This window comes from Actinia tenebrosa, unplaced genomic scaffold, assembly GCF_029948245.1.
Source record: "Actinia tenebrosa isolate PJP-AT-01 unplaced genomic scaffold, QUT_ActTen_1.0 PGA_scaffold3__52_contigs__length_22856419, whole genome shotgun sequence".
NCBI classification, from domain to species: domain Eukaryota; kingdom Metazoa; phylum Cnidaria; class Anthozoa; order Actiniaria; family Actiniidae; genus Actinia; species Actinia tenebrosa.
Genome location: NW_028292580.1, coordinates 17,168,108 through 17,192,228, shown reverse-complemented (window position 1 = coordinate 17,192,228; position 24,121 = coordinate 17,168,108). Strand labels below are relative to the sequence as shown.

The 24,121-nt window shown below is 38.6% G+C and overlaps 1 protein-coding gene across 3 annotated transcripts in view; it reads right to left on the bottom strand.

The window, feature by feature from the left end:
- The window catches only part of LOC116298733 (voltage-dependent L-type calcium channel subunit alpha-1D), a 55,693-nt gene that overhangs the window by 13,157 nt on the left and 18,415 nt on the right, over nt 1-24,121 (bottom strand). For 2 of the 3 annotated variants that reach the window (XM_031707275.2, XM_089036129.1), the window contains exons 16-39: nt 23,508-23,583; nt 22,772-22,895; nt 21,204-21,378; nt 19,967-20,021; nt 19,225-19,288; nt 18,642-18,744; nt 18,190-18,319; nt 14,013-14,072; nt 12,811-12,917; nt 12,074-12,170; nt 10,663-10,770; nt 9,597-9,649; nt 9,119-9,164; nt 8,573-8,673; nt 7,594-7,795; nt 6,913-7,071; nt 6,191-6,301; nt 5,658-5,741; nt 4,344-4,424; nt 3,241-3,360; nt 2,519-2,584; nt 1,558-1,649; nt 635-797; nt 316-443 (exon numbers count right to left, since the gene is read on the bottom strand). In XM_031707275.2, coding sequence (XP_031563135.2) covers nt 316-443; nt 635-797; nt 1,558-1,649; nt 2,519-2,584; nt 3,241-3,360; nt 4,344-4,424; nt 5,658-5,741; nt 6,191-6,301; nt 6,913-7,071; nt 7,594-7,795; nt 8,573-8,673; nt 9,119-9,164; nt 9,597-9,649; nt 10,663-10,770; nt 12,074-12,170; nt 12,811-12,917; nt 14,013-14,072; nt 18,190-18,319; nt 18,642-18,744; nt 19,225-19,288; nt 19,967-20,021; nt 21,204-21,378; nt 22,772-22,895; nt 23,508-23,583 — 2,505 coding nt within the window. The remainder of the gene's footprint in view (nt 1-315; nt 444-634; nt 798-1,557; nt 1,650-2,518; nt 2,585-3,240; nt 3,361-4,343; nt 4,425-5,657; nt 5,742-6,190; nt 6,302-6,912; nt 7,072-7,593; nt 7,796-8,572; nt 8,674-9,118; nt 9,165-9,596; nt 9,650-10,662; nt 10,771-12,073; nt 12,171-12,810; nt 12,918-14,012; nt 14,073-18,189; nt 18,320-18,641; nt 18,745-19,224; nt 19,289-19,966; nt 20,022-21,203; nt 21,379-22,771; nt 22,896-23,507; nt 23,584-24,121) is intronic. The other variant, XM_031707276.2, reaches the window with a different exon arrangement.

Genomic DNA, 24,121 nt, shown 5'->3' with positions numbered 1-24,121 from the left:
TCAAAACTCATCCATGCATCAGAATCAGCAAATTCATCCCGACCAAAACTACCAAAATTCCTTTTCTTGGATAAATGCTGATATCACAGAAGATTGATCAAAGGAAAAGAAAAGAATCTTACTGGAATTACGTTCATGAGGTACAAGTTTTCGATGTAGAATTTAGCAAAGCCTGCTTAGCGTGCAGATGACTTGCACTCTTCATCGAGAGAACACAGGTTTGAACCAATCGGAGCACGGGTAACTAGAGGTGACTAAATAATAATTGGTACTTGATTCTAGTACCACTGATTGATTCTAGTATGGCTGTCATACCTTGCTTCAGGGTCGTACTCAGACCACACCCTTACGAACTCATCCAGATGGTGGGGGCCAAGAATTGACCAATCGCGCGTCAGATAGTCAAAATTATCCATTATAACAGCAACGAATAAATTGATAATCTAAAATGCAATAAAATATACAGGATTTAGTAACCTAGCACGATATGAACACTTTATTTGGGGACGGCAAGGGAAACGACTACAGAGAGAAAGCAAGAGGGGCGGGGGCGGGGGGACCTGAGGATTCCTGCTTTTGCTTAAAAAGTTTTATCTGAAAACCATATCTAGACAAAAATAAGGCGATGACTGACCAAGAAAGAACAGATGACGTAGAAGGAGACGAAATAGAAGAAAGAGAAGGACGTCCCACAAAGACCATTCTCTTCTTGAGGTTCTGCATTCACATCACACTTGACATCAGGTGAGCTCGAACAAGCTAACATGATCAATTGCCAGTTTTCTCCTGTGGCTGACCTGTCAAAGATTTTAAAATATCGACTCATATCTTGGATCTGTTAGCGTGACATTATAAGACATCTTAATCGGAAAAAGAAGTTTACTTTCAAATAGCGCAGCGCAACCGTGACGTCATAAGAACGAAGACAAAGGCGAAATTCGGACAAACAAACTTACAAGTTCACTTTCAGCAGATAATTTTCACAGCCGATCGCAGTTGATCTTAGTTTACATGGGTTATTATTGTATTTTTAAGTAAAAATAATAAAATCGGTTCGTATAATCCTCGTAGAGGTTAAACAGAATGCAATGTTTGTCCGAATCTTTAAGCTATTTTTAGAATCAGTGCGCTGCGCTATTTGTCACATCGATAATAGAAGAACGTTCGTGGAACTTTTCCAAAGAAATGTATGTCTAACCTAATAACGAGGCTGTTAACGCATGTGATGTGTTAGTGCCATACATTTCTTTTTAAAAATGTTAGGTTTAAAAATTCAGATCAAGCCTTAAGCATTGGTTAATAAATCAAGATATATTTTTCCTTTATTTTCAAGAAATGAGCTTAACTTATGCATAGCAGTTTTGAAGCTGATTTTGATATTTTTGGAACCAGACATTTTTTTTAGCGCAAGCATGCGAGCCCGCGATTTTGGCCACGACCGCTGATTCGTTTTTTAGCCCTCAAAAACCATAGGGTTCCCGCGGATCCAATATTACTTGAAGAATGCAGCGTGTTACATATGACCAAAATAGCAATAGTAACAACACAATAGCTTACCTGAAGAGCACCATCAACGACTGCGGGAAAGTCTGGAAGTTGTTGTTTCTATTTATGTGTGTATCATCGTCTATCGCTATTCGTCCAAACATCTACACGTAAATACAACATGGAGGTACTTCAAAATTGAAAAGTCAGGATTCATAATAAACTTTTAAAAAATACATATGTTAGGGTCTAAATATCGTTATACTACCGTAATCGTGCCATATTTTTCTTTATCATATATATATATCGATGAAATACCAGGTTTTCTCTAGTGTCGAAAACTTGATATCTTTCACCAGTGGAAGATACCATATCTTTCACACGTGAAGATATCGCTGTTGAATCGGCTTGCTATTTTAATAAAGAATTTTTGAGCTTTTGTTTTATCTAAGTTTCATCGATATCTATATAATAAACAGAACATTACATGGCCGCGCGGAGATACGAATTTTATCTTCTCGTGTTCAATTTAGACATCTGACTCGTTCGCTGCGCTCACTCGTGAGATATCAATTGAACACTCGAAGATAAAATTCGTATCTCCGCGCGCCCATGTAATATCCTCTATATATTTTATATTCTATATTCATTAGCCATTCCTAGGTAAGGAAATAAACTGGGTCAAGTTGATATTGCAATGCATTGTGGGACTGTTTCATGGGACTGTTTCATGGGGACATATTTTTCAAGATAATTAGAAAATCCTAAATGACTTTCAAAATGACTAGTTCGATAAAAATTGCTTTATACAGAAACAACTTTTTACGCTCAGGATTTCATAGTTAAGTAGGGTTTAATAAATGCAACTGTAGCACGGAGAACTCAAGGGTAGGATCGTACTCAGTATGATATGAAGTAACCCCTCCCCCCATAAATTTTGATGAGGGTAAAAAGCTCAAAATATTGTGGTCTTTTAGTCCCCCCTCCACGGTGACTTGATATAGATTGGAATGGTAGCCTATATATAAGATACCTGCATGCCAACCACAGCATAGATGAAGAAGGTCATGATAATAAGAAGACCAACATATGGCAAAGCCTGTAAAGAAAATAGTAGATACACATAAGCCACAGCCGACTAAACTACTCATACTATATTGGTTATAAAACAAAGTAAAAAAACAAAAAAAAAAAAAAAAAAAACACACACGAAGGAAAAAAAAAACCCCAAAAAACAAACCAATCGAACTCACTTGTTGAAATCAATATCTAATCAGAGAGAATTTTTTTGACAATACAACGTGAAAATATAAAGGTTGAGGTAGAGTCGGATATTTAACGTCGAAAGGCTCATTTTTCGAGCGAGGCTGGTTTCAAGAATGTCAAAGTTGCGTCCTTGTAGCAACCCTCCCCATCTGTGCTCAGTAGACCTCCTCGGCTCTGACGTAATGCTTTCCCATTTCAGACCACGTGTCATTCCCTACAGTATAATTTCTTTGTTTAAGGTTTGCGCTCGGTTGCACATGAGAAGACACATGAATATGGATATAACTCAAACAAGAATATATTCTCAAGGGAATGACATGTGGTCTGAAATGGGAAAACATTACGCTCGAGCGCTCCAGAGCCGAGGAGATCTGTTTCAAGGGCATTTAACAGATAAGTCACTGAGGTTGAACCCAAGGACTGAGCTCGGGCGCAGGAGGCCATCCAAGTTGTTTGAATGCATAAATTAACATAATAACTAGGACAAACCTGGAAGGATTTGATGAAAGTCCATAGTAAGGTCTTGATACCAGAGCCTTGGTTTAACAGCTTGACCAGACGAAGAGCTCGAAACAGACGGAAAAACCCAAAGGCAAACATCTGTTCGCTCTGTCAATACAACAAGTAGTCATGTTTGTTTATCCGACGTGGTCTTCTCATAGTTTATGGAGCAATTTTCGTATGACCGTAAAATACTCAGAGCCGTATGCGGTAAAAAAAAAAAAAAAAAGGAAAAAAAAAAAAAAAAAAAAAAAGAAGAAAAAGCCGTAACCGTGGTTTTCTTAACTTTTGATTGGCTGATTTTTTTTCGCAATTTGATTGGTCCGACAGTGTCCCGCACCATATTCGTGCCGTGTTTTGGGTATTTGATTGGATGGAGAGTAAATTCTCATGCAATGTGATTGGCCTGGCCTACGCCTTGCTGTGTCACGACCGCGTTCGTGCCGCGAGCTTTTCACTGTCATACGAAAACTGCTATAAGGGCCATTCGCGTAAATGGCAATTGTGCTAGGGACAGCAAAAGCAGAAGAGTTCCCTAGCATAAGATACACACTACCTTGATGTAAACAGCTTCTAAGGCCCTCGCTTACAACAACCGCCCAAGCATAAGCATCGACAATACGTTCACAGCTTGTTGCGTGTCGGTTGTTGTCATAATCATTACATTCGTGTTCTCATAAAGCGAGCTTCGTCAAAAATGACCCATATATTATTTATGACTAAACAATTTGAATAGGACGTTGGCCAACCTTGGTCAACTACCGCGAGATTTGAGGCATGAAACAATATTTTGCAGAAATTTAACTCGCTTTAAAACTCTTTAGGGATATTTTAATTTCAAAGCTTTTTCAAGTGCGGCCCGACTAGTGAGTTGAGAAATTTAGATTCAAACTTAGCATTTATAAACTAGATAGCGCAGGTACTTTGGTGAAAAATTGTTAATTTTTGATCTCGATTATTTAAAAGTTTAGTGCACTTATATCAAAATTAACCAATTATTCTCATGTATTTAATAGGAGATCAAGCCTTTAAAAGAGAGATTAAGAAGTGATAAAGTGATTATTTAATTGTTAGAGTTTAATAAGTCTTACGAATTTATGTATTTTTGAATTCCTGCTGTAGTCGTCGTCCCTCTTTGGCCCTCCTATGGCCATTCCACTATACCTGTCCGGCTACAAGACAATATCATGTATTAAATGACTTGAAAGGATATTGATTGGCTGTTAAACGTCACACTAGGGGGTATGGATCAGTTAACTGACAGGCAGTCAAGGACAGCTCGTACAGTACACACTGTCAAAGGCCTACTCACTGGATGGTGATTTTGTACTGCATAACGCTTCGATGCAAAGGCACGGCTATCTTTCAAGATGGCGGAGGGAACTGTGAAGGGGACTATTGTTTGTATGCAGTATTGAGTTTTTTTATAAAATAGAATATGCATACGACAGTTGTTTCCCTAAAACACGTCCATGCTACATATCCCCTAGTGTGTTTAGAGTTTAAAAAAATTATCAGCAACAGAAACGAAATACAAACAGATGACAAGGTGGGAACAACAGGCTGATGCTACAAATAGAAAAAAAATAGAAATTACGCCAAGTAAATGACTTGATTTTTTAGGACACTAATAATACGTTTTATAATGGTTGCCTCTTATCTAAAACATATTTCAAACTAATTATTGCATTATTGATTTAGTTTATCAGTTAACAAGAGTTATTTCAATTATCTTGAGTAGAATGCCACACCTTACTATCCCGGGTAATTCGTTATTTACTGTTTTGTCTTATCATTTTTAACAAGCCTTTATAGTGAATTTTATATAGTCAAGCAGCGCTGGACCTCGATCGACGCAAGTTATAAATCGTATATTCCCGCTGAGCCAGTTTCCTTCCCGGTGTTATCATCTTGTGAATGCATTAAACACGTCTTTCAGCCCTGCTACCATTAAAACGTTTTTTTTAAAATCGTAAGTCCAAAAAATAGACCCCTTGCAATGAGTCACGAGAGGAATTGTTCTAAGGGACAAAACAATGGATGTTTTTGCATAAGAAAAAACGGCCTACTGTTTTGTCCCCCAGAACGATTCCTATAGGAAATCAATGCAAGAGCTCTATATAGACTTTTAAGCGTGACGTCAATCGTATGGAAAAACGACTTCGGGTCCAATACAAAAACCAGTCGTATTGCTTTTACTTCATGACAAGATTTGCTATCCAAAGTTCTAATTGTTTTTCGGTTGATTTTAGCGGTTTTTGTGAGCAATTGGAACCGGAAATACGTCACAACTTAACAAATCGATTTAACCCTTGTTAGGGATAAAACTGGGCGAAGACCTGCAGAAGTGAATTTTTTTTGAGAGACGACAAGGAAGAGGAAGACTGTTAATGTGACTGACTTACCGATACTTCGTTCATGGTGATGTCAACTACACTACCCACGACCACTACGAAATCAAACAGATTCCATCTGTCCAGGAAATAATTCTGTAGACAATAAAACCATCGTTTTCTTTAGTCAGCATTACAGTTAGTCACAGGGGAGGATACAGGATTTTGAGTGTGGGGGGTAAAGGGGGGGGGGGGGGGGGGGGGAGTCTTTTTACATAAAATGTTGAACACGGGGGAGGGCCATTTTACATTGAAAATGAATTAGTGTAAATTAGACAATATACATATGTAAGCATTCCTTCAATGGCAAAGGGGTTCAAGGGAGCCTGTTAGCCCCTACCTGGATCCACTAATGAGGCATGACCAACCAGGGCCCGGTTGTACGAAGCCTGGATAGCGCTGTCCAATGGACAAATTTTATCCAGTGCTTAAATTTATTGGATAACTGACAGGATCGACTTATCCACTGGATAAAGGTTTATCCGCCGGATAGCGCTATCCACCCTTCGTACAACCGGGCCCAGGTGAATAAAGAAACGACCTACCTTTGGTTTGAAGGCAAAGAGTTTAAGGATGCACTCCAGTAAGAAAACAGACGTAAAGCCGATATTAAAACCATCTAAGACCCTGGTGTACAGCTTCGGCTCGTTAAAATACTAAAAGGGAAAAAGAAACAGGAATACTTAATTCTAGTCTCAAGTCTAAAGATTGTCTTGCTAAATACATCTGTACGTATGGGAAGTACTGGTGACGTTAAGCGCTCGCCTCTCACTACCAATGCGACACGGGTTTGACTCCCAGAATCAGTATCGTAAGTGAGTAGAGTTACTTGTTGGTTCTTTCCTGTGCTTCGAGGGTTTTAATCCAAAAATAATGATTAAATTCCAACTGGATTTTTAGTGAACGAAGGCTTACTCTGCATAAATGCCACTCACGACTAAATCCCATTTCTCTATTTTTTCTCTATTTACCGCCATTTGCATTGCCACGCGGCCACCCCAGACAAAAAACGCGACGTGCACTTTGCAACAGATTGCCGTCAATCAAACACGTTGACGTCATTTACACGCGTGTGATTCAAAAGGCGCCAAAACTTCGGTCGATTGTTTACAAGTATTATGAGCCACACTCACCGGGCCTATCTGGGCCGATCCAAACGCGTGTAAATGGGGTCAACGTGTTTGATTGACGGCAGTCTATTGCAAAGTGCACGTTGCGGTTTTTGTCTGGGGTGGCCGGTAGCAATGCAAATGGCGGTAATAATTACCTGCATCATAAGCAGAATGGTATTGCCAGTAATAAATGCAAATATCAGGTACTCAAAGGGTTGTGATGTTACTACTCGCCACACATGGAATTGTAGCCGATGGGTGGGGATGTATCGGCAAATGGGACGCGCCTTCAGGGCAAACTCCACGCATTTTCTCTGAAATAGAAAAGAATGATTAGAAGAATGACACACAATCTATCCCTGTGACGATAATGAAAGTAAAAAGTTATGTTTAGCGACGTTTTACGCATCGTCGCTCAATGTCTAGGGCGGGGCCAGATAAGGTCACACCCTAGTGCTAGTAACAAGTCTTATGTTTTTCTACTCTGTACCCTTGATGACGACAAAAATAAAAGCCCTTGTACTGAATTTTTAGCAATTAGTCCTAGAGCCCGAATGGGCCAGAAAGGGCCACACCCTAGTGCTAGTGACAAGTCTTATGTTTTTATACTGTACTCTGCGTGACGACACAAATAGAACCCCTGGTATTGACATATTTAGCAATAGTCCCCTTCACAGTCGCCTCAGCCATATTGAAAGGTAGCCGTGCCTTTGCATCGAAGCAAGACGAACGGCGAGCTTGCAATGATAGAGACTTAATAGTGAATAATTGTCCAAGGTGCAAAAAGTAATAGATTTCTATTCCAAATAATCGATTTCCATTGATTCCATACTGACCTGGTTCTTATCTAGTTCACAATCCTTATATTCCTCTTCACCCTCGTTCTGGAATGTGACGATAACAAAACCAACGAATATGTTGACCATGAAAAAGGCGATGATGATGATATAGATGACATAGTAGACAGCCACCCAGGGACGGTTATTCAAGAACGGACCTTGGTCGATATCTGTAGAGTCCATGGAGTTCTCTAAGATACTAAAAAAAACATCATCTAAATCAAACAAGTATGACTGCAAAGATTCACGTTTTACGATACTCGTGAGCGAACTAGGAAGTTAAATAGAGCTTAATTTTTCACCCGAGTGGATTAGAAGCAAACGCTACTGATCTAGCTGCAGCATGTACACGGTACGACATACCCTGACACTGAAATGGCTTCCCATGTTTTTTCCGAGTAAATTAGAACTAACGCACGCTACTGATCTAGCTGCAGTATGTACACGGTACGACATACCCTAACACTGAAATGGCTTCCATGTTTTTCTGAGTGGATTAGAAAACGCATGCCACTGATCTAGCTGCAGCATGTACACGGTACGACATAACCTAACACCGAAATGGCTTTCCATGTTTTTCTGAGTGAATTAGAAAACGCATGCCACTGATCTGGCTGCAGCATGTACACGATACGACATAAGCTAACACTGAAATGGCTTCCCATGTTTTTCTGAGTGAATTAGAAAACGCATGCCACTGATCTGGCTGCAGCATGTACACGATACGACATAAGCTAACACTGAAATGGCTTCCCATGTTTTTCTGAGTGGATTAGAAAGCGCATGCCACTGACCTATAACACTGAAATGGCTTACCATTAAATTCTTTTTCGAGTGGATTAGAAACGCATTCTACTGACCTAGCTGTAGTCCCCATTATTTGCAATGGTCGTAAGACATTTAAGTACGGCTACAATAATTTAACGAATTTTTCCTATGATTTACGAGTGAAACTTAGTCTTAAATTGTTGTTTACCCTGGCCATCCTTCAAAAGTCATGACTGTGAAGAGGGTCATCATGGCGTTGCCAACGTTGTCAAAATTGAATTCGCGAAACTTCCATTCTCTCTGTTTTGTCTGGAAATCAAAGAGTAAACATCATGTGAGAAGATTCGTCTGGAGTGAGAAGATGTCACACACTAAGAACTACAACAGTCTTTAGTACTATATTACAATACTACGCACTCATCTAACCACGAGAATGCCAGTTGATCTGAGAGGAAATGTTAGCCAATCAGAATCAAGAAAATTTGCAAAACTGAGGTGTCACCTTTCCTCTTGAAATTATGGATTTCCAGGCCACCAAATGAAAAGAAAAAACTAATAAGAGGTTGATGACAGTAACACAATAACCAATGAGTTTTTATATTTTTATTGCAATGGTGGAGAGGTTTGTATTTTTTGTTGGTATTAAAATGCCAAGCACACAAACATCTTAATAATTCGTACACACGTTTTCTCAAAAAAACCAAAAACTAATGACTGACTTGAAGGAAAGGTCTTAGTACTCAACACTACTTACCACAGGATTTGTGAGTCCAGGACCCTTGAATTCTATGTACTCTCCCCTGGAAATAAAAACAGCTAACTTAGATTCAACAACAACGAAGCGCACAGAAAATCCAACAGGTCGCACACGTGACATTAAATTTTGCTAGAAGTACAAAAGGCTATGTTTTAGGCATGACGATTAGATGGTGAAGAGCGGTGAAAAACGGCATGAAAAACAACATTTCATTATAGTGCGAATCGAAAAACCGTGGGCACCCAGAAATATTTCAATAATGTTTAATCAGCCAATCAGAAGCGTTATTGTTATTTTTCCGTTATCTTGTGGTTAGAAAGTCCATTCTGATTGGCCAAAGAAAAACAGAACATTCCTAGAATATTTTCTAAGTGCCCACGGTTTTTCGATTTGCACTGTGAGCGTTTTTCTCTGTGGTAAATGATCACTGTACTACGTGGTATGAAGATGAATGTAGATTTAGAAGGTAGCTTACCTGCAGGCTTCTTTTGTAATCTTCTCACCATCAGTACAGTAGAAAAACGTTCCCTAAAACATACACAACTACGTTTAAGTTTGGTTACAGCGCTTCGGAATCATACGCGTGAAATCGTACAATTTGCCATTGCGAGGAAGTAGGTTTTGGTGGACGTCAATTAATGCGTTTCCATGACATTCCATAGTTACGTGCCCTTAAAAGCTTCGTGTTTTCCGAAAATGCTGGGAAACACTTTGCTTGGCGATTTTGCGCGTGTGATTGAGAAGCGCTGTAATGGAAGCGAAAACGCGCCAATAGCGTGCGTTTCTCACGGTTAGTAGAAATAGACATCGCAAAGGATTCTGGGATCAATATGCTCGATATGGATGATATACAATAGTCACAAAAAAAAAACACAACAACATTGCAGCATATAAGCATGTGCGCAATCATGACGTCATCGGTTGCTCTTCGCAGAACATCGAAAACAGCATTAATATCATTGATCACGGTAAAGATCGAATGAGATATGGAATGCGTAAGAAATTCCATCTCAGTAAACTGCTTGTTATATCAAGGTTTGTGCAAGATTATTCTAGATCTGCGACTTTTTAAATTCAAATCTTTTATTCGTTTTCGATGGATTTCAAAATCGAGGAATTTTCGAGGAATTTAAAGATTTGCATAAAACGTGGGTGTGTAACAAACTGGTTTATCTGGTTTAGTTGGCAGTTTTCTATGCAAATGACTCGTAAACTGGTTTATCTGGTTTAGTTGGCAGTTTTCTATGCAAATGACTCGTAAACTGGTTTATCTGGTTTAGTTCGCAGTTTTCTATGCAAATGACTCTTAAACTGGTTTATCTGGTTTCAAAACACAGCGCGCAAAGCAGGCTGGAGGCTTTGGACTATAACAGTTTTTTATGCAAATGAGCCAAGTGATAGCATAGACCCACAACTACTCCTACGGAGTATCCGTGAGTCAAAAAGAGATTTTTAACGAAGAAATGGAAGACGAATATTAAATAGATTGCTCCTTGACAACCGAGACCATCAAGAAATGCTTGTACAGACCAAGTTGTTACCTTGAACAGTTGTACCCCAATGACAGCGAACAAGAAGTTGAACAGGACTGTGACCAACATGATGTTACCAATAGTCTTTACAGCAACGAATACGCACTGAACCACGTGCTGAAACATTACGACAAATCACTGAATCACTACTAACAGGGTGTATACCATATATATCTGTGAAAACGTCAACTAACAAAATTGTACAAATTAGTGCAAAGTTTTGTAGGTTTACGGTCTGCTGAGCTTACTAATTTGTGCAAATTTGTACAATTTCTTACGACGTTTTTCAAGGATATATGGTACGCAAAAATAAATATGTGTAACTTTTTCATTCCTTGTCAGTTCTTCAAGGTTAGTCTTAATTTTGTGAAGAATATTCATGTATTCCTGTGAATGTCAGCTAATCAATTGTTCATATTGTTGAAGTTGTGCATTCTTTACTTTACCGTTGGTATTTGTGAATATTTAGAAAATGAAATGAGGCTAGCCCTGAGTGAGTGAAAATGAGTCTGTAGTCAAGGAACACAGCGGTAATTTGGGATATCGAGAATGGTCTACTCCACAGTACACGCACAGCATTCGTGCAACAGGGAACACGCTTATATAATGATTTAAGGGAAGAAAATCGAAGGACAACGAACGAAAACTTTGAAGAACGGGAGAGCAATCCAACCTACCCATGACATATATAGAGTATATAAGGGTGACGTTACTCGTATGAATAAACGACTTCCGGGTCCAAAATGAAAAGCATTTCTTTAAATTTTTTTTTTTTTTTACTTTATCTTCATGACAGAATTTGTGGTCCAAAGTCCTAATTGCTTCAGGTAAAGGTTAAGTCAATCTAAAAAATTTCGCTTTATTTTAGCGGTTTTCGTGCCGATCAATTAGACCCGGAAGTACGTCACAACTTAGAAGCTATATACTACTTGTCCAATGCCACAGAGGTGAAAAGCAAACTAGCTTCAATACGGTGAAATAAGATTACCTTGAGTCAGTGTGTGTATATATGTGTGTTTTGAAATTTGTTTAAGTATAATCTGTGTATGTGTATCTATCTAAGTAGGGCAGATTCAAAATTCAAAATATGGTACTTCATGTTTTGCTCATTCTTAATTTATCATACAAAAATATATTGTAAATAGTTATCTATAAAAAAGGAAAAAAAAATCTAGAGGGTTGCACTTAGTGGTGCAATACTCATCAATTGTAAATGACAGAATAAATTCTAAAAGCCGGATTTGTAAATATATTATTATTTTAAAAAAAAGCATATTGTAAATAGTTACAAAATAGAATCTAGAGTTTTGCATTTGATGATGCCTTACTCATTAATTGTAAATATATTATATACATATAATTTGTAAATATATTAATATATTGTATTATTAAAAAAAAAAGAAAAAAAAAAAAAGATTACCTTGAGTCCCTTGGCTCTGTTGATGGCCCTCAATGGACGAAGGACCCTCAGGACCCTGAGAATTCGCACTGTCGAGATCTGCGATGACTTAGACCCTCTGCGGATAAACAGACACATAAATAACGATGTCGCTTATTACTGGTGCTTTTTTGCTAGTTAAGCCAGTCCATAACATGAGTGACGTGTTGCAACTTGCTACGAATATGATCGACACAGTTGTTGCATGCTTTCAACAGACATTTTTACCCACGGCAGTTGAACTGAATGAAGTCAATTTTTCATTAAAAAAAATAAAAAAATAAAATAAAAAAAAAATAAAAAAATAAAAATTAAAAAAAACAAAACAAAAACAAACTGAATAGCACAATGGACTACTTTGACGATACGGCGGCCATCTTGGATCTCAAGGCATCATCGGGCATTCAGTGGGCAAATAAAGCTTTGTTACAGAAATGACGTCGATTGATATTATCAGCTCACCACAAGAGAATACAACAAAAGATGAATTAAGACGACACATCGATCACCTTTATCCATAAAAGAAAGACAAACACATGAAACTCTTTATATTTTCCGTCATTTTTGTTTTGTTTTGCCTCCTGGTAAGATGGCCGCCGTATCATCGAAGTAGTCCATTAGAGAATACAACTCATTGATTCCTTCGAACGATTTATTGCAGACAGCCTAGATTTGATCGAATGGGTCATTTAACGCATTGAATTAGTATTGATTGATACCTTAGAGCAATAGACAGAATAGATACTGCAACGACCAGGAAATCAAGTAGGTTGAAGGCACTACGACAGAACGAGCCTTTATGAAGAAACACACCATAGGCGACCATCTGGGGAAATAATTAGATCGTTATCAATACCGAATGAAAATATAGGTATACACCTATTTCAAAAAACGTTGTCTTCGCCAAAGGCGATAAGCAATAGGCGATAAACGAAAAGCTATAGGACATAGGTCATTCCAAGATCCAAGAATTGCTGGAATGACTTGTGTTCCTGCTTCTTATTCTCGTCAAGAACATGGACCTTAGTGTTGAGACTGATTCAATGTTGTTTGTATTCAACGAAACCATTTCCATGTCGGAATGAACAAATCGCCTATCGCCCTTGGCGATGACAAAGTATGTTGAAATAGGTGTATACTAAGAGAAAATATCAAATAGTGCTGACAAAACATTATTAAGGTCAAATCATCGAAACCAAGACCGAGGGGTATTCTGGGTAGTCGATACCCTGAGCGTTTGAAGAGTGTTTGCAAACAGACACATTCATGAAGAGTGACTGAAATGCTTTGTTTGGTAACTTGAATCAATGTTAAAGAGCTTCACAAACTACAATAGAGGCTTTGCCACATCACGTGATTGCAGCCATGACAGGAGGCAGGGACAATAGACCCTTTTCGAGTTCCACAGTACCGCTGTGTTTCTTGATTACGAACTCATTTACTCAGGCTTATCCTCAATTTTGTGAAGAATATTCACGTGTTCCAGTCAAGGTCCGTCAAGTTTTAAAGTGCTCGTATTGTTGGAGTTGTGCATTCTTTACTTTACCGTTGGTATTTGCGAGTAATTAGACACTGATTCGAGGCTAAGCCTGAGTGAGTCTGTAATCAAGAAACACAGCGGTAATTTGGAACTTGAAAAGGGTCAATTGAATATCGTTTAATCTCATTTACACGAGGAAAAATTTAGTTTCCCAGGGGGGAAAGGCTATTGTTGTGCCTCCTGTCATGGCTACCATCGCGTGATGGTGCAAAGGCCTCTATATGTATAATATTAATCAGTGTTTACTCAGAACACTCTTCGGTCTAAACTTCGATGATTGAACCTTTTCAACCTGACAAAGATTTTTTGAATTTGGTGTATAATATAGGCATACTTAAAGCTTACACATAGCAATGACAAAATCTAGAAAAAAATATTTACCTTAACTGAGATCTCAATGGTGAAGGCAGCCGTGAAAAAATAGTCAAAGTAATTCAGCACCTAATATACACAGAAAAAGGGTTAGATTTTCTATTTAAATCACGTATCACTAATTCTATTATCACCAGTAACGTAAACAAAAATGAAACGAATTAGACATTTCCGATTTAGCGGCATAGGGAAAGTATATTCCGCATTCTATAATCCGACCGGAATAACATAAATTAAAAAGAGCTATCATTATTTTATTCCAGATTTAACCAATAGAATTTTTAAAACTCCTTATCTTACTGTTTTCTCAGCTAGTACAATGTATTATTAGGTAAATAACAACTGCGTAAGAAAGTTTGTAACTATTGGTACTGACGTTACTCCTTCGTCTTACTAATGGTCCTTATTAGTCAATCCTCTTACTACGAAGAACTAATGTCCGAAACGTCATATACTTATAAACTTTCTTATACACCTGTTGTATTCAACGCACCAAAACAGTCACAACTGACTAGTTAGCGCTAGTTATTATCGACATATCTTGAGATTTGTTTACAGTATTAAGCTAGGAATTTTTCTGCTCTCACTAATATAAACATGTGTTACGCCAGTTTGTTTTACTTTTCCGAAAAGTATAACAAAAAGAACATATATAACATTACAGTGTTTTTAGAATTCTTTTCCTTCGATTAGCAAGAGCACCACAAGTTGCTATTACAAAGGGTTGAAATGGCCTCATGTGTCGAAAAATATCCGAGGTCGCTGAGTAAATTTTCAGGAATCCAATGGCGTGCTCTACATGGATACGAAGCGACCTTAGCGCTCTGTTGGCATTCTGTTGTCGTTTGTTGTAAGCAATACGCCTTGGAGTGATAAGAGGTGGGGCGTTAGCGTATCCCCCATCAGCTAGCAGGCTTGCTCGTCGTGGTAGATTCCTTCTTCTTCCATGTCCTATAACAGGAAGTCGTCTGTATGACTCCGCATCGTTTTTATTTATTCAAACGTGGGACGTTTGTCACAACTGTGTATTACCATGCTTCGGGAGTAAATCGGAAAGCGGCCAAGCGAGATCAGACCGTGCATGGTGCGAAAGAATTTGGTGTTATCGTCATAAGCAAACAATAGAATTCCCAGAGCATCAAATTGTTGGGAGACGATCAATGTTTTCTGTGTTTTTCGTTTGCTTTAGACCGCTTTAAATGTATTCAATAGTCTTGCAATTTTGTGTAATATTAGTTTAAGTACTAATTTGTATCCTGACGTAGTTTTGAGAGAAATGATCAGCGAATTTTAGAATAATGGAAGATCTAGTAAGATTGACTAGAAAACTGCGATGAAAAGTGCGCATCAAATATTTACCCCGTCTTCTGCACTATCCGTTTTCACAAAATCGCATAAGTTGATTACCTTCAAAATGTTCCTTTTAAAACTAGATACAGAGTAAAACTAAATGAGCAATGACTTTTGTGAATATATAGCTCTGAAATATTAATTTCGGCCGTATGAAATCCATTGTTTAGTTTTGAAGTAGATTATGCACTATATTTAAAGAATCTCAAATATCTCATAATTAGCTAGATAGATTTTTCAAAAATCCCTACAAATGGAGGCATCTAGTATGTTTGATATGTGGTACGAAGCATTTTAGTGTTGAACGCTCTGCAAGGCTAAAATCATTTTCTAAACGAAAACAAATATTTCATCATAATCACGTGTTATGACGTCCGATCTCACCAAAAACTGCATCAAACATTAATTCAATCTTTATCTGACTTATGTGCAAAAAAGATTTGCGATGGGATGGGATAAAACACGTTTATGCACCAGCGTTCCAAAAGTGGAAGGTAGCGGTCAAGCGTGAGGGGGTCCAGCCACCTTAAGCAGCTGATTGCCAAAAAGTCGGGCTAAGAGGTTAGCTCCTGTTGGTGCCGTAGAGACAAGCGCAACGAGTGTGATGAGCAGGTTCCATATTACATGCATAGGAAATAAAGGGACCAAACGTTGTGGTCTTTGAAGACCCAATTTTATACCTGCAAAGATAGACAGCAGGATTACTACAATAAACATTGAGAAAGGTGGGACATCCATTGTTGACTGACGCGAACAGGTAGTGTATTAAACATATATGCAACTTTTGCGTTCGCAATCACGAAACCAAACAAAAATATTTTTAAAGAAAACATTACGACCAGTGCACGTGTGCACGTGCCTATGTATGCAAATTTTTAGAGCTCTTTTCACTTTTCTTAGTCCTGCGAGAAAGGTGTGATGGACAACAACAAGCAAAGAAAACCAAGGAAAAACTACACTCAAGTCGAAGATACTCTTCTTCTTCAAGCTGTGCAAGCATGTGGAAGAGAGTGGAAAAGTGTTTTGAGTTTTATGAGGCATGTTGAGGTTTTGGGAGAAGCAGGTGATCAGTATTTGGCTGAAGGACATTCCAACAAAGTGTTGCAGGAGCGATTAAGGAAGAGAGCTACTAAACTGCTTAACAACGCTTTTCCTTCAAGGTAAGAATGCTGTTGACCAAAGAAGAAAAGACTCTCAATAACGGTATTATATGGAGTGTGATGATTCTTTTATTTCCTGTTAAGAATGCCAGTGAAGCAAGCACGTCAAATAAAATAATTGATGAAGAATACTCGTCCACATCCAGTGAGGAAGAAACTTGTAATAAAGATACTGAATAAGTTGAAGACATTTGCGAATGACCGCGAAACAAAGTATGTGTTAGATGCAGAAAATAACGAACCAAATGACGACCCTGCTGACATCATTACACGAATCAAGAAAACAAGAGAAAGCGAGAGGATGGAAGACAGGTAATTTATAAGCAGAGAGAATTACTTTGAACGTTGCTCATACCTATTTGATAATAAAACCTCGTTAATTTTGCTATTATCCTTTCAGGAAAAGACCTCTCAAGGAAAGCTCAAAGTCAAGTAAAAAGCTGAAGTCATCTAGGAACTCCCAGGTCACCAGAGAGAAAAAACTGGACAGCTTACTCATGCGGCCCAAAGTGCTGCACGAGAGCACCAGAAAGCATTAAAAAGCTGGAGGGCAGTTCGTGGTCTTGACGTGACAGATTCTTCGACAGATGAAGACTAGCACATTATAGGCTTTATGAGTTCTGTTCACGTTATTAGTAAATAAACATTAAGCATCACGTTTTTCTTACCGCAGAGCCTGGCCGGCATAAGCACGTTTTTGTTCTTTCCCTGTAATTTAACTAGTACCTTTTATGCACCTTCTCAGCAAAGACAAAGATTATTTTATTATTTATCTATTGCTTCTTGAAAAACTTTTCAACTTCTTTTTACGCTTTTTTCGTTTGCGTAACACAAATGTTTGTCGAAAACACGAGATTCTTACTGAATCTCTCAAATATCTTGTTTTATCCTGAATTTCAACGCATTGGCTATGTGCACAGCCTTTTCCACTGTAGAAGAACTAACAGAGAACTTGAATGATATCCTGTTTTTCCCCGCAGAGGAGGGGGTACAGAGTTGGGAAGCAAGTGTTTACAGGCAGTGAACAATCTCAGTAGCCATCCACATATCAACTATATGTTAGCGATACGTACGTGTCCATGCAGAAGGAAAACTTCTCGAAAATAATAACCGTCGTGATATTCTACATTATATGCTAGCATTCTTAGTCCTTTTATAAATTTAAGGGCGAGCATTTACATTAGTATATTATGAACGCAACTTTTTTATATACCTGCGTTTGGACGAGATCTTATTCTCGAGCACACTGCTCGTCAGTTAAGCTAATAAAACAGGTAGTGTTAACGATATTAATTGTGCAATACCTTAAGTTAAATAAAACAGGTCTACTGAAAGCTGTTTCATTATTTTATTGAATTTTCTGGCCAAAACAATGATTCTAGCCTTATTCCGCTGGTTTATGCTTATTCCGCTAGTATATGCCTATTCCGCTCATATGCCGCTAAATCGGAAATGTCTAATTGCTTTACTTTGTTGGAAATGACACATGGTATGAAACAGGAATTTGGTCTTTTCTCCAGGTTTTTAGTGTTGTTTTTTTTTATTTTTTGTTTTGTTTGTTTGTTTGTTGTTGTTTTTTTTTTGTCAAACGTTTTACAACGAGAAACTTCAATAAACTGGACATTTCAAAGCTAAAATATCTTTGCATATTAGTAAGTAAAGCAGGAGAGACTCACTTGGTTTCTCTCGGAGTTGGCATTAAGAGGGTCTTCAGCAGCCAACAAGGCACTACTAATGATGATGAGTATCAGGATAAAATTAACGAAGTACATATTGGTGGCGATTCTATGGCACATTATACGGAACCTGACAAAAGAACATAATGAATTATAAGAAAAGAAAGAAAGAAGGAAAGCCAGCAAGCCAGCAAGCCAGCAAGCCAGCAAGCCAGCAAGCCAGCAAGCCAGCGAACCAGCAAACCAGCAAGCAACCAAGCAAGCACGTAAGCAGCCAAGCAAGCAACCAAGGAAGGAAGGAAGAAAGGAAGGGAAAAAAAGGAGAGCAAGAGAGAGAAAGAAAAAAATTAATGAAAGAAAAGAGAGGAAGAATTACAAATTGCATTCGCCTGAGAATTCATATTACTATGATTGGTTGGGAAATTAAATTTATTCATATTGGGTTGACAAACCTGTTGGTATCCGAAAAAACGAACATGGAACTATCTGGTGGCATGGGCTCACGGTCCAGGTTTTCTTCTGTTGACGTTGCACTTCTTACTGAAAGGGTCGATCCTGGAAATAAACGGCCAATAACACTCGTTAAAATAGTTACGCAAAACAGTAGCTTTGTTCTATGGAGTTTCCAAGCCATTTCGCTCCATTAACTATGGTGCAACATAGAGAAGTTTACGTATGACTGTGAAAAGCTCACGGCACGAACATGATCGTGACACGGCAGAGCATTCGCCAGACCAATCACGTTGCAAAAGAATTTATTCTCCGTCCAATCGAATGCCCGAAACACGGCATAAACACGGCGCGGATACGGTCACGCCATGGTCACGGCAATCACAATGCGCAATAAAAAATCCGCCAATCAAAATTCTAGAAAACATCACGTTCACGGTAAGGCACGCATGCGGCATCGCTTTTTTCACAGTGTTACGAAAACTGAACTATTGCATCGTGTGTCATGGCTCGCAACCTCGACTGCCTGCAACATAGCCCAGAATGTTGCACCGTGGGTCTGTGGCTTTACTTTAGCATACTTACGATCTAAGGTTGCTTTTGAACCCTTTGAATTTGACTGAGCTTCAATATCACCTTCAGATATCGCCTGTACACGAGAACAAATCAAATAAGAAATTATATAAAGAACAAAACATCGTTATGAACACTTAGAAGTACGACAATTAAACGGGAAACAAGGTATTTGCAATGAATAAGTTATTTCTCGTGTTCTGTTTGACTGTTTGCTGGTTTTTTTCTTACGCTGTCATTGACCAGACAATGTGTCACTCCTATTACGTCCAAGGCAGAGAGTTCTATCATTTATAACGTTCAGTGAAGAAGCAGTCACATATTCCAAGTTAAAGAGTACGAACATTTTTTTGAAAGCAAGAGAGTCGTGAGTGAGGTGGTCCTCGGTCCCGCCAGATGATGATGATGATGATGATGATGATGATAACGATGATGATGATGATAATAATGATGATAATGATGATGATGATGATGATGATCATCATTTATTTATATAGCGCTTATTTCTTAGAGTCCATAAGAGCTTTACAAATTTAAAAAATATCTACACTAGCTAAAATATACACATTCAAAATAAAGAAAAAATAATAATATTAATACAAGAAAACTCTGAAACCAGAGCTAAAAAGTTATTAAGATTACGAAATACAAATGAAACAAAATACGTGTTCAAAAATAAGCCTTCCTAAAAAGTTGTGTAGACGGAGATAACAATCGTTGGGAAGTATAATGTAACTAAAATAGGCGGTCTTACCTTGGGTATACTGTTCCCATTGGAATGAAGTTCTTGAGAGGTTCTTACTACTGACCTGAGCAAAGCACATAAAAAATAGCAAGTGAATATCCATGGGTCAAAGGCGGATCCAGGGGGGGAGGGGGGTGGGGGCACAGGGGGCTGAAGCCCCCTTTCAGCAGGGAAAAAAAAAGCCAAAATAAAACTGAAAAATTAGATGCTTTTTTTGTTTTCCGTGGTGTTGACGGAAGAAACTCAATTAGCCCCCCCTAAAATTTTGGTTGGATCCGCCCTTGTGGGTGTCTTAGAGCAAATTTCGTATGACCATGAAAAGCTAGCGGCACGAACACGATCATGACACGGCAAGGTATACGTCAGACCAATCACATTGCGCAAACATTTTACTGTCCATCCAATCAGAAACACGACACGAACATGGTACGGACAGGGTCACCGCCAAGGTCACGGTACTGCTAGACCAATCATATTGCCCGAGAGAAAAAAATCCGCCAATCAAAATTCTACATCATGGTAGCGGAAAGAAACTCGTACGGCACTAAGCTTTTCAGTCATACTAAAACAAAGCTGGACGAGCATGATTGCCAGTGAGGGACTGCAACCTTACCCCGGTCCTTCCAGAGGCTCTCTCGCTCTCGTAGGTTTCTTTATCGCGAGTGAACAACGACAAAGACAACCAAGAAGACGTGGAGCGAGAGAACCACTGGAACGGCAGTTCGACGTCGGGCGTTTCCCTTCAAACTTATGACATTCAGCAAGGCTTCATAAGGAAGTTGTTGCTGGAAGGACTGGCATATTGAATTTCATTAGTGCCGAGTTTTTCTCTGGTGTGTTTCTCCGTTTTCCTGGGCCTGATATCTAGCAGTTAGAGCTTAGCGGTTAGCAGTAAACCAGATGCTAAAGGTCTCTAAGGGTAGCATGGGTGGCGTTCGCGGCTAACGCGTCGTCATTCACCGCTGTGAGTCCAACATTTTGGTTCGCTGGTTCGAGCCCTGCGGACACCATATGTGAATTGAGTTAAATGTGTTGTTCTCTCCTATGCTACGAGGGTTTTCTCCGGGTTCTCCGGTTTCCTCCCTCCGTAAAAATCAACATGTGAGTTGAGCGTTGTGTGCATAGAATATTAAATGTAGTGGTCGTGCGTGTGAACGAAAAGTGTCCCCAATTAGTGTGAAAGCGCTAGAACGACTAGACACTTATTTATCATTCTACTGATGTGCTCCTACACTGATGTACCTACCCTCGAACCGGTGAACCAGTTTCTCCACTTCTCGACTCTTCGTCTCGTAAACTTTCCCACTCTTTCGCTTTTGCTTCTTCTTTCTTCTTCATCTTTTCATTCTCCATTTCTGTTAGACTTTCTGCATCTGCTAAGTTGTCGACGGCGATGGCCAAGAAAACATTGAGTAAAATATCTTTGACATGTTAAGAAAATATGTTGTACTGACAGAGTACTAAGTGTAGTGTTTGTGCTACGTTCGAGGGAAGCCCTATATTTGGCAGCATATTATTAATAGCCTACTTTTAAAGTAAAAATTATGACCCTCGATTCTCTTTAAACCGGATTAAACCTTTTCTTAGTACGTTAACTCCCCTTTTGCAGGATATCTCATGGAAAGTGGGACATAGTTTTAAGTGTGTTGGGAGGGAGGGGGTCTAACTTTCCAAACTGAGGCTCTCAGTAACGCAATATCCAGTGTTTTCTTAGTAACGCAATATCCAGTGTTTGTCTCAGTAACGCAATATCCAGTGCTTTCTCAGTAACGCAATATCCAGTGTTTTCTCAGTAACGCAATATCCAGTGTTTTCTCAGTAACGTAATATCCAGTGTTCTGGGGAAAATATATTTCTTGAATTCCTGCGGTTTTCGATATTCTGCGAACTCAAACATTTCAAAAGCTTGTTGTGAAAATGGTTTTTCACTGCCGTCAGTTAAGAACATAAAAGGTAACGACAGATTATTTTTGATTGACGGCAGCGAAAAACTAGATTTCAGTGTGCATAATGCTCAGTGATTCGTGACGGGATAAAATAATTGATTTAATTTAGTACTGAAACCTTTGTGCGTGACAAGCGAATTCAGTACTGAAACCTTTGTGCGTGACAAGCGAATTCAGTACTGAAACTTTTGTGCGTGACAAGCGAATTCAGTACTGAAACCTTTGTGCGTGACAAGCGAATTCAGTACTGAAACTTTTGTGCGTGACAAGCGAATTCAGTACTGAAACCTTTGTGCGTGACAAGCGAATTCAGTACTGAAACCTTTGTGCGTGACAAGCGAATTCAGTATTGAAACCTTTGTGCGTGACAAGCAAATTTAGTACTGAAACCTTTGTGCGTGACAAGCAAATTTAGTACTGAAACCTTTGTGCGTGACAAGCGTTGCCTATCAAAGAATGGACCCTTCTAAAAAGTAGCGTGACTGCGGGACTAACAAAGAAATTCAAAATTTTTTCTCGATGGAATAGACCGTTTTCAAAAGGTTGCGTGCGTATGCAATCTTAACGGACCACAAAACTAAGAAAACGCAAATTCAGTACAATTGACAAGACAGTTTTATTTTCAAAGAGGAGAATAATCGATTTTATAAATTCTTATCGAAAATTTTTTCATAGCAACGCATGATAATACTTGTGTTCTGGTATCGTGGCCCGTCAAGTTCCTTCAATTTGGATGCGCACGCAACCTTGAGAAAAGGGTCTATTTGTGGCATTTTTCGTATTTCCATGTTAGTCTCGCTTTCAAGACAATTTTAAGAAAGGTCCAATTGGGCTACTAAAGTCATACTAAATATGTTAAAAAAGATACAGTTTCCAACGATAACAAGAAATATAAAATATAAAATAGGTATGACAGATGAATGATCGGTGATTCCGCCCCAAGCTTGTATACCAATGTACATTACAGAATTCCAGTCTTCTCCTGTCAGGATCTGAAGCAAAAAATACAAGGGAAATTGGTATAGCGAAGCACTGTGCCTCTGTTGGGTCATCCGATAATCATTAGCATCACCATCACCATCACTATCACGTACTATAACCACCATCATATGCATCATCATCACTATGATCATCTATGATCTATAGACACATGCAACTCTGTTGGGTCATCATAATTATTAGTATCGCCATCACCATCACCATCACGTACAACAACTACCATCATATGCATCATCACCACTATGATCATCTATGATCTATGGACACATGCAACTCTGTTGGGTCATCATAATCATTAGTATCACCATCACCATCACGTGTAACAACTACCATCATATTCATCATCACCACTATGATCATCTATGATCTATAGACACATGCAACTCTGTTGGGTCATCATAATCATTAGTATCACCATCACCATCACCATCACGTGTAACAACTACCATCATATGCATCATCACCACTATGATCATCTATGATCTATAGACACATGCAACTCTGTTGGGTCATCATAATCATTAGTATCACTATCACCATCTTTTAGACTGAAGCGACTGAACTTACAAATAACACTTTTAAAAGATGTCACCATGACGACATACCTGGAACACAGTGACCAACGCACGCCAGAAAGAGTCAAAATTACTTCTAGGTACCTCTACGTCATCTAGATTGAACCTACAAGGAAGCAATAACTAGAGCCCTTAAATCGTTTGCCGGGCCATCGATACGGAGTTTAAGCACCTTGATTACGGCAAACATCAGTCGACAAGCAAGATATTTTTTCAGAATTAGTGAAAAAGAATTGAAAAAATATAATAACTGTACATCGTGAAATTTGTAATTGCTTAAAGTAAAATGAAATGCAGGGAAAGGCTGAAAACGTGGTCATATCTACCGTTCGCGGGAAGAAAAAGCGCGATGCTTAATCTGTCTATTATCTCTTTTTCACACTACTTTTTCTTAATAATATATGATATATAATATATTAAGAGGAATTTTTTCTCAATAATGAGCAATAATGGCAAAAAGCGCCAAAAACTAGACTTTCGTATGAGTTTTGGTCCCAATTTTCGTTTTGGGTTAACACTCAAAACCTTTTTTAAATAGTTAGAAACTGATGTACATGATAAAGTGTCTGTTTGAAGCGGTATTTTTAATTGTACAAAGATGTTTTGTTGCATTTGTGTTAGAATGTTGCTTTGTCAGGTGTTTT